An 11,724-nucleotide genomic window follows, 5' to 3' on the forward strand; every position below is an offset into this window, starting at 1 on the left:
TTAATAAAATATCACATTATTTAATTAGAATATTCATTAAAAAATTAAATAAGTAGAAGTAGGGAAAAGATGTTAGCTTTATAGGCATAATATATTCTCCTTATGAAAGGGGAAGGAATTCTGTATAAATAAAAATTGTAAAGCCTTCCTTCTTTGAATGCAACTTTGTAAAAGAATCTACTCTTTTCTTATAATTAAAACTTTAAAAATCAATTATTTTAACATTTGCCCCAATAGTTTACACTTTACCGACCCTGAGGTTTTACTCAACATGTCTAGATCAAGTGTTTTAAAATACTTATTTTACCTATACTTGGCAAAAAGGTATCAACGGGTACTCATATCAAACGGACAAATACGGATACATCTTAAATTTATCCGTATCCGATTCGCCTGTAAAAAATGCAGGTGAGCCGGATAATGCCAACAGTATCCGCATTTTACTTAAAAAAAAAAAAAAAAAGTAAAAACCCTAAAACCATTTCTCTCTCACGCAGCCATCACTCAACGCGCCCAGCGGCTCTCCTAATTTCCTTACGCAGCCATTTCTCTGTCACGCAGCCATCAGATCACTCATCATCACTGAACCATTTCACCCATTTCTCTCTCACGCAGCCATCACTGGACCATTTTTCCTAAACCATTTATCTCTCACGCAGCCAGCACTACTTGGGCCTTAGACAAGTCTCTCACGCAGCTGACAAGAAGGTGGCCAGAGTTCTCTCACGCAGCCATAACTGCAAACCATTTCTCCCTCACGCCCAGCAGCGCCGACGCCCAGCAGGTGCTTCATTTTTTTTTTATTTTTTGAACTTTTCTTAATGTTGTTTAAACATCCCTCTCCTACTTTTAAAATATCAAGAGTTCTTGATTAGAGAAGAATACAGGTAATGATAATGTTACATAATTTGATTGGACTTGTTTTATACATCATCATTAATGGATATTTATAGCGTACAGAGGTTTTTTTTATCTCTCCATGCTTCCTAAAACGTTTCATGATATTACAATGTACAGTTTATTGTTTCATGGATAAATCAAGTCCATCTAATCATTTTGGTGCCAACGGTGGTTTGATCACACTATCAGACCAGTTTTTATTTTTAAATTTTTATTGTTTATAGAATACTTTTTGAAATAAAATTGATCAAATATGCATACGAAAGCACAACAATTTGAAATTTGAATAACAAAAATCAGGGAAAAAAAAAATGAAAAAACTGCATTTTTGCGGGTGACCTGTACCCGTATGGGCAGGTACAGGTCATGTTTTTTCCTACCCGCAAAAAAAAAATTTACCCGTACTCGTTTTACCCTTTGTCCGCAGCTACCCGACCCACCCATCCCTGTCCAGCCCGCCCGTTTGCCAGGTCTAAATTTACCCCACGTGAATTTAACACACTAGCAGTGTAATCAAGCCGAGTTGAGTATTTAGCTACTCAAACTCAACTTGATTTCTACAACAACGAGCTCGACTCAACTACTACAACAGCAAGCTCGAACTCAACCGCTAGGTCCGCTACAACAACAAGCTCGAACTCGACCGAGCTCGACTCGACTGCTACAGCAGCGAACTCGAACTCGATCGAGCTTAAGGTTTTCTGTGTACTTGTACCTGCCTGGCCTGCTTGTTTTACCAGGTCTAGCAAAAGAGAAACACTTTCTCCACCCTGAGGTTTTAATCAAATGTCAAGATCAAGTGTTTTAAAATACCTAAGCTATCCCACATGAATTTAGCAAACGTTTACATAACCAGTGAATTGGGATTTCTCTGTTTAAGAACCAAAACACCCCTCATTTTGATATTATCCCAATTTTAAAAGCCTAGATTCTGCCCCAGACTGTCTATTTATCCTTGTCGGCCGTTAAAATCACAGGAATATATCCCACTAATACATATTATAAGCACTAGTGGAGAAAAACCCCACAGGGGGTAAACGCAGGTAATTCCTAATGAGCAAGATGATGTTAGTTCTTGCATAACTACAAATAGTTGAATACAATTATAAGCACTTAACAGGAAGAGGTTGACACAAGCAATAATACATTACTTCGCCTCCAACTAGCTACGGCTCTCCCAAGTTAACAAGATTATTTTAACAATGTTTCCACCAATGGAAGGATTTAATACAGATAATAAGCACAAAATTTCGCAAAAATATCGTGCAGCTTGCTAAGGCTTGTATGTTTATACTACAAAACTGGTTCAATTTCACTGCATCAAAAACATCCGTGTCTACCGACTAGATATAATGAATAGCTCATAATGATTTCATCTCACGACTCGAAGCAATCTATTAAGTTGAAATAACTACGTAGAAATGTAAGCATAACCCGAAATTGGAGGACGGATTTGGAACATGGAACCTCTCATTAATTAATTAATAAGAATAATGTTATACTTACAACCTCTTCTTAGAAACTATTTTACACAATTCTAAAGTGATAACTCGCTATTGACCAGTCGCAATTTATAAGGTAGAATCAATTACAAGTTAACCAATTATGAGTTGTCACATCGAAGTTATGAGAGAAAGTTTATGAGAAAATGTTGTAAAACGTAACATTTTCCAATTAATAAATGTATTATTTGTGAGCTACCATTTTAAGAAGTTCAATCATAGAAATACACTCTAATCCTAAGGTGTTTTGTCTTTTTTGTAGTGCGCATGCGTCCATTTTAAAAATATGATCTTATTTTAGGCTCTGTTTGGTTCACTTTTTTACATTTTTTAGAAAAAAATTTTGAAAAAAGTTAAAAAAAAATTGAATTGGGCGGGTATTACGATGTAAGATTTGAAAATTAATAAAAATACCTCCTATGTTTTTTTATTTATTAAACACCCCTATAATAAAACTTTAAAAGTTAACAAAAACACCCCCAACCCACCCATTGAATAATCACAGCCGGCCATCACCGTTGAAGAGTGGTCGGAGTCGCCGTATCAACGCATGACTGGCTGGATCTTGCCGGTTGTGCACCAATATGGCCTTTCCCGGCTAGATCTACGGTGGATCTGGCCGGCAAAGGCTAGATCTACGGCTAGATCTGGCCATTGACAGCCAGATCTGGCTGCATTTGCTGGTCAACGACGGCCAACATACGATCGTCGTTGATGGTCAACGAAGGCCATATGTTGGTCGTCGTTGACGATTGGCTACGGCCAAAGATCTGGCCTTTTCCGGTTAGATCCACCATGGATCTGGCCGGAAAAGGCTAGATTGGTGCACTACCGGCCAGATTCAACCGGTAGTGTGCCATTGTACCGGATTCCGGCCATCTTCCAGCAGTGGTGGCCGGAATATGGTATAATGTGGGTTTAGGGGTGTTTTTGTAATTTCAAAAAGAATTATTTAGGGTTTTTAATTAAATTATCAAATTTAAGGGGTTTTAAAAAGGTTGAATAATATTGGATAATATTGTGAGTTTTTATAGTTTTACTGTTTAACTTTTTTGGGAATACTAATAATAGTATTCCCAAAAACAAAACAAACGGAACCTCAATGTTTTATGAAATTTTAGGTTATTATGTTTAAATTTGTAAGAAAATAACATTTTTACTAATTTATCCAAATTTAATCAATCTAATATCTAAAATCTGTGTTAATGTTAAGTGGATAATATTTTTTTAGAGGCTAAATACATGGGATTAAAGTTGTACTATTTACTACAATATGGCTGCACACGTTTTGAATCATCAATATTTAAAAAGGTAAAAAGACAAAGACAAAGACAAAAATAAAGAATGCTTCTTTAAAACGTGGAGTATTATCCCCTTCTTCCTTAAGTTGCTTGAAGGAGGACCCCAAAATCATATTTTATTTTGACCTTATCTTTCTTCTTCTTTTTCGTATTTATAGCCATGACAATTTTGTAATTAATTATCAAACCAAAAGATTATAGAATGCTTCTTTAAACTATGATTTTATGAAGAAATACATTGCAAATATTAAGTATGATTAAAATAGTAAGAAATAATATCTTAATAAGAGTTTATTATTTTAACCCACATTATGAAAACTCTTTAAAATATTTATTGCTAAATGCGTATTGAATATAATGTTTCTTCTGTAATTATGTATTTTTGTTGTCCTAATTATTGGAAGATATTTTTAAAATATGTGACGAAACTCTTTCTTGAAATAGTTTTTCAAAAATAATTTTCCAAAATGTTTAACAAATAATATTATCCATTAGAAGTAAAGCAAATTTTGCTAATTAAAAGTTGATATTTGCTAATAAGTGTTCAAATACAAGCACTCTTGTGCAAAAATTGAGGCAGGCCAGAATATTACATACATACACACATTTGCAGATCATACAAAATCCTTGAATCAAGAGAGAATTTTTTGTATATCCGTTTCACATAAAACAACTCAATAAAAATAGCGCAAATAACAAACACTTGAATCATAATTGGGTGGTAACAAGTGCAACGGATTCACCAAAGTGTTCTTCTTTGAAGAAGGCCATGTATTTAAATTTGCAGCAGAATTTTAAGGCAACCCAGCAAATCACAGATTTATTGAATAACAAATCGTAAGATACAACAAGTTTTGAGACACTTACAATATTGACAAGCACACAACAATCAATAAAATATAAAGTTGACACTCAAACTGAATAACTGTACAAATAAACATATGTATTCACATATTGAAGTAATGATATCAAGAGACAAACAAGAACTTCATATGACGAACTAGGCTTGTAATGAAGAATGATGCAAAGCCCATAAGATTCTCTACCTGTCTTTCTTGATCTAAAGAAGTTTATCATGAACACACCATGGAAAACTAAGGAAATGCTCACGATTTAGTCCGTTGTATCGACCCAAAAAACTCGGATGATATGTAACATAATACCAAGCTGATGCTTTCATGTATACTTTCTCAGGACCATCAGATTCATTTTCCATCTTGTTGAACCAATCCCTGACTTCTTTTATCAATGATTTCACAGCCAATTTGATTCCTTCCAAATCTCTTTTCTTACTAAAAGATTTTTCCATTTTCATTATTTGACCGCTAAGTATTTCACCCTCGGTTGATATCTCGAAATAATCCATCAAATTTCCCAATCTATAATCAGACTCACATTTGTAATAAAAAGCATCATCACTGTAGTTTTTAAAGCCCTGCACTTCCATGTCAAGATCATAAAACTGCCTCACCTCATCCGAGGTGAAGGATTTGATAGTACCCATCTTTGGCACAAGATCTTTTGCCTCACGATAAAGTTTCCCAATCACACTTCGCGATTCATAAGATTCTCTTTCATGCTTTTCCATGTAATTCGAAAAACTTCTAACTTGTAACCGTCGAGGGATTTTAGCAGGTACTCCGGTTTTTGAGAAGTCAACAGCAATGGAGGCTAGTTTTGTAAGAAGAATACATTGCCAACACATTGCCTTGTAAGGACTAATATCTGCAAATGCAACATGGGCATTATAGATTATTCCCAAGTTTTCATTGACCATGTAATCAGCAAGAAACTCCTCCACATTTGTACCACAATACTGTCTATGTTAAGGCATAGAAAAAAAAAATATGCGCTAATTAGAATCCAAAAGAAAATGAACTAATGCAATATGTATGTGTTTGAACAATTCTTGGCACGCTAGATTGAGTAATACCTCAACCGTAACTTCATTATCAAGAATCTTAAGTGGTGGTGAAGTACAATCCAGAGGTGGATACTGGCAAGGAGGAATGAGATTACGATCCCAACAAACAAAGTAGATATCTCCATCCAAATCACTCTCCCAACATTCATCAAGATGAGGTCTAGTTAACAATGTCAATAATGTCACTGTAAATATGCTTTACAGAGAAATTATGCTTAAGTAAACAAAATATCAGTGCACAAGAAGAATATAATGTGATCTTCAAGAGAGCGATGACCAATTTAGAAATTTTCTGAGTTCGATATTAAAATTTCATGCAAACAATTGTTTGTAGTGAAAACCCATTAATAAATTGCTTTTATTGAGCTTGTAAAAGAGGAACATTTATCTTGGGAAAATGTTTTTTTAGTCCCCATCAGAGTTTTAATAGCCTCTATTGTTAAATACACTTTTACTATATTTAAAAAAGAAAAAAGAAAAAGAAAAAGAAAAAAGTCTCTTTAAATCTTATTTAATACCGAATATATCCCTACTTAACTAGGGTTATTATTTGCACCCATTTTCCTCAATTTCAATGCAATTAGAGTATTTGTTACACTACTTCTTCCCAATTTCAAACTCAATTAGGGTTTTTGTTTATATCAGTTTTTACTAATTTCTTAATCAGGTGTTCTGTTTATAACTCTTTTTTCTTAATTTCAAATTCAAAATTTACTTTTTCTTCTTCTGTTGACTACACACCTAACGATTGTCCTGAAACTACAAAATGTGACTTGACCAATTTCTAGAATCCACTTGCCTTTTTTTCTTGATAGTATATTTTAGTCTCAACAAACACAAAACAATCCATCAGAGAACAAGGAGCCATGAACTTAGAAGGATAAAATCATATACTTTTTACAGCAATCCAGTTCAGTCTCAATCTTGATTATGAAGCATTTATACTTTATAATACAGAAACACTTGTAACAGAGTACAGTTGTTAGTCCGACTGTTGCCACAAATATATACAAGATACCACGCATATTTATAAGCATTGTAAAAGAAAACAACACAAGCATAATTTCTCAATGCAAAAGCAATCCATGACTGAGCGAGTGCTGAAGAGATGACAGGCTTAGAGCATTTCTCAGACTTGTTTTGTCCCTCTTGATCTCTATCAGCTTGTCATAAACACACCACGCAAAGCTAAGAAAATGTTGGCGATTCAGGCCTTCATTATAGCTGCCCCAGTAGTTAGGATGATATGTGACATGGTACCAAGCCGACGCTTTTGCATACACATCATCTTCAAAATCAGACCCACTTCCCTTCTCATTGAACCAGGCTCTAGCTTCTTTCCTCAAGGCCCTTACTGCCATACCAATTGCTTCTGCATCTCCTCTCTTTGTGAAAGATTTGGACATTTTCAGGATACCACCACTGAGTATTTCGGCTTCAGTTCTGATGCCATAGTAATCCATCAAATTCCCTAGTTTGTAGTCATAATTGCTTTTGTAATAGAAAGTATCTTCAATGTGATCCTCAAATCCATCAACTTCCATGTCATGGTCGTAAGACCTTCTTGCTACTTCCCCAGTGAACGACTTAATAGGGCTTGTATCTGGTGCTATGTCCCTCACCTCTCAGAAAAGCTTTCCTATCACATTGCGTGACTCGTAGGTGGGCTTCTCTAGTTTTTCCATGAAATCAGGATATTCTTTGACATGTAAATGAGGTGGTATTTCCGCAGGAATACCAGTTTTTGGAAAGTCAACCGCAATAGAGAATTTCTTCGCTAGTTCTAAGCATGGGTCGCTCATTGCTTTGCCAGACTCCTTATCAGCAAAAGCAGTGTGAGCATTCGCAATAATTCCCAAACTGTCATTCACTATGTAGTTGGTGAAATACTCCTGAACTTCCTGCACGGCAGAAATTAACACCCTTATATGCAAATCACTGAATAAAAACGTTGTGTGCAGTTGTGTACTTGTGTGGCAGGAGAAAGAAGAGTAAGGTAAAAAATTAGAGGCATGTATAAATGCATCTCAGTCATCATTTGCTTTCAAGGATTTCCAGCTGTCAGATCTTATCTTTTTGGCAGTATACTGCACATAGCATGAGGCAATGAAAGCTAGAAGAATCATGACTTTGGTCATATGCAAATGGGATAAAAGAAAATAACAAAATTTTTGAATACTTCAGGGTCTAAAAGAATAATACCTCAATTGTAACATCATGATCTAACTGAATACTTGGTTCTGGGGTATAATCCATCGGTGAGATTTGCCGTGGTGGAATCAATTCAGGATCCCAACAGACAAAGTAGATATCTCCATCCAAATCACTTCCTGAACTTTCATTTGTGTGAGGTCTAGGACTATAAATCAGTTTTGAATATCAGTCAAATGCAAAATGTCTGAGCAGTTCATTAATTTGTCTCGTTAATCTATTATTAATAAACAGCAGAAAGACACATAGTATTACCATTCAAAAAAATAAATCGTGTCAAATTTGAACATTACAATATGAAGTACAGAAAGTAAATCCTAAGTTTCCCAAATACAGGCATTTGTGGTTATTGACTATAATTTTTCTTGCATTAAATTAGGTGAACTCAGTGTCACATATTCATAACCCAGGAAAGCAAAAACGTAAAAGAGCAGAAATAAAAAAGTACAAAAATTGATTCAAGTGTGTGTCAAATTCCACATGGCATAGCTTGTAAGACTTGACAGAGTGATACAATCAGAAGGGATGCCAGCAGTTTCAAAGTTTAATCTATTATAAACATGTTAAGTAAAGTCATTCACAAGGTTGACTGAAGATGCTTTCATTTTGTTTAGTTGACAATGGGCATATGATAAGGATACACCAGTTGTATAACAAGGATATCTATATAGTTATTTGAAATAAATTCCAGTACACACCGCAACACTCTAAACCATGAAGTTGAAAGTTATACCTCATTCCTTTCTGTGGGAATACAACACAATCCACCATATGATACAAAGCTGGCACATTCACCGCCCTTAAAACAAGAACATCGCCTGGGTGCAAGCAAGGGTTTTTTGCAACAACGACCTCTCCCTCAATAAAATAACGCTGCTGAGAAGCAGCTTTAGAGAATTGCACAAACACCTGCCCATAATCTAAAGTTCATGTTTCGTCCAGACATCCCATCATAGATCTTCCATTTTGAACAAATATCCTTGTTTTAGTCCGCAACTCCAGCAACTTTGATGCCCGGAATGTTTGTAGCATCATAGAAAGGAAGGGTTCAGCATCTGGCTTATAGCCGCACAAGAGCATTTCCTTGAGAATGTTAGTATTTTCTCCAGGCGACATCAACTCCAGAGCCTCCTGTGCTCGTAGTGGATCTGTTAAGATAGCATTCAGTTGATCTACAGCTTCTCTTTGTTTCTTCTCAAAAACTTTATCATGAACACCAAGGGTAGAGAAAAGAGTAATCAGCTGACGATTCAGAAAACAAAGGCTGATATTTGCTCCATGCCAAAACATCCAGTTTCATGATGTCTGAATGATACTTGAACATACTTCTCCTCAATGATACTTGAACATACTTCTCCAAATCGAATCTGAAAGGCAGATGGAGGACAATCTTTAATACCACATTTTTGGGCCACTCTCCTTGCAAACTCAACAGAAATTTTCCCAATACCATCGGAAAATACATATTCAGTTCCACCTGTTGTAACCTGTACATCAGGAATGACCTCAAATTCATCCTCACGAACACTAAGAGTTTCAGTTGATGAACCAAAGGATTGACCAAGTCTGGCAGCATACTTCGCCACATTCCTTATTTGACGAAAATTTCCCATCCACTCCCTTATATGTGCAGCAGTGACCCCATCTGTAGAAGCAAACATCCAAGCAGAGTTTTCTCGCAATTGACTAGATGAAAAAGCAAGAAATTCAAATTTCTTATCACCAATAACTACACCATTTTGTAGGGTTGAAAGGATCCTTGTGTAAATTCCAGTTCCCCTATGCTCATTTGCAGAAGATGAACGTGGAGCTACAGCTATTGAATGGATTTTATCTAAATCCTCATCAATGAAAGAAATACGAAGAAAATTGTCAATATAATCTCTGTAGTGAAGAAGTACACGGTTCGAGACATTAACCTCTGGACCATAAAAATAAACTTTACAAGGTGTTACTTGGATTCTGTGTACATATACCAAACTGCCATCCAAAGTTATAGCAGATGATCTTGGCTTATTCCTGGTTGTGAGGTATTTTTGGTACTGTTCAGTGAGCCACCTTAAACAAGACACCCATTTTGATCCAACAAATTGATCTTAAACAAGATCTCATATGGCAAGTAAATTCCAAAGGGAGGACCAACAATTGGAACCAAACTGTGATTGCAAGAATAGGCAGAACTTATTTCCAAATCAAACCTGCCATCACTTTCTTTATAGTAACCAAAGTTTTCCTTAAAGTTTGGAAGTTCAAGGCGATAAGGAAGCTCTAAACATAATCCAGCAGACTGCCCAATACAGTTTGAGGGAGTGAAATCTGTTGCCCTGACCCATTTATCATCAGGGTCATCCTTAAAGAAGTTAAATAAAGGGTCTTCAAATTCACCATAAGAAAAGCGTGTTTCTTTCTCAAAAATCCGGGGAGCACCAAGTAGCTTAAAATCAAAAGAAACCCAAAAAAATAATCCTTTACAGTCAGCAAATTAACATTTAACCCAAGAAAGAAGAATAGTAAACATGATCTGAAAGATCCAACTCTCAAGCATATAGATAACTGAATTCCACCATCCATCTAATTCCATGAATTTCCAATTGCAATATGTATTAAATAAATCTAGTCCATTCTTTCCCATTCAGAATCCCAAATAAAAAACCTTCAACAAAAGACTATGAATTCCCTTCCCCCTCGCCCCCTTCTTTTTGTTAAAAGTAAATTTTTTTACGTAGAAAACTGGTAAGAATTTTATTTAAAAAGTGCAGTACCATAGCCAGAAGTATTGAAATATAAATGTCCAAAAAGCATTGAGACAGTCCATATAAAAGAACTTCTTTTCAATAAGAAAAAGAAAATGCAGGTGACTATCATCAATTGCTTGCAAATCAGAAAATAGAAATCAACAGAATGTATACATTCATATAAAAGAACTTTCATTCTTTTTCCATTCATGCAATACAAGCAATGAAGCTGCATTTTGCTGCGTGAAAAATAAAAGAAAATAAAATAGCAATGAATTATCGTCAATGATCAAAATTAGAAAAGCAACCTGAATCAGAAGATACTTTGCTCTTTGATGGCATGGACGATGGAGTTCTATCTGCCAAATATTTTCGTAAGCGAGCTCAAGCCTGTATTCTACTCGTTGATAAGACAGATAAAAATTTAATTTTCGCATTCCGATACCAAAATTCACAGAAACATCCACCCCTCTCCAGAGAACAGCAAATGCTTCACTTGAGATCTGACAACCAAAATGCAGCATTATTTTTTCCATGCTATGCATAAAGGTTCTCGGTTTCGGCACAATATCATGCTCCATTGGCCGAGCATTGAGATATGAACTCCCATACCATAGTTATCTTTCTCATAGTTACTGCAACTTAGGCATACTGTGTGTATGAGTTCTGAAACAAACCAAATTTATAAATAAGTTTTGCATCCAAAACCCCAATTTCCCAAATTAATATCGGTAAACACTATTTCTGAGTAAAGAAGGAATCTTGCAGGGGTACAGGAGCAACCCCTGCAATGTGTATTTGCAACATGTTAACACTTTAAATCCCACTATCCCCAATCAAGTCCTCTCAATGTAAAATAAGTATTCAAAAACAACAAAGAAAATTGTTGCGAAACATAGTAATATCAGCAAAACGAAATACTGTTGTACTGTTGACCTTAACATTCTCGAGGAGGTAATAAGATCCATAGGTCAAACTTTCAGTTACTTATTTGTGGAAGCACCAATTAAAAATAAGATCTAAAATCTAGCCATACTTTAACTTCAATCATTCCACAGAAAAAGAAACTTATGAAAAATCAGAGAAGGTAGTCTTATGTGTGGGTGTGTGCGTATATAAACATGAACAGCAATCTTATATGAATTCATGTT

The 11,724-nt window shown here is 35.4% G+C and overlaps 1 protein-coding gene across 1 annotated transcript; it reads right to left on the bottom strand.

Moving 5' to 3' along the window:
• Positions 1-6,497: 6,497 nt before the first annotated feature.
• LOC116133493 (RNA-dependent RNA polymerase 1-like) lies at positions 6,498-11,175 on the bottom strand. Its single transcript, XM_031419195.1, is given in 7 exon segments — positions 6,498-7,528; positions 7,830-7,980; positions 8,572-9,101; positions 9,103-9,193; positions 9,195-9,903; positions 9,906-10,272; positions 10,882-11,175. Coding segments are annotated over 7 exon segments (2,955 nt in total). The 5' UTR covers positions 11,155-11,175; the 3' UTR covers positions 6,498-6,694.
• Positions 11,176-11,724: the final 549 nt, after the last annotated feature.

Source organism: Pistacia vera, unplaced genomic scaffold, assembly GCF_008641045.1.
Source record: "Pistacia vera cultivar Batoury unplaced genomic scaffold, PisVer_v2 Contig270, whole genome shotgun sequence".
Taxonomy (NCBI): domain Eukaryota; kingdom Viridiplantae; phylum Streptophyta; class Magnoliopsida; order Sapindales; family Anacardiaceae; genus Pistacia; species Pistacia vera.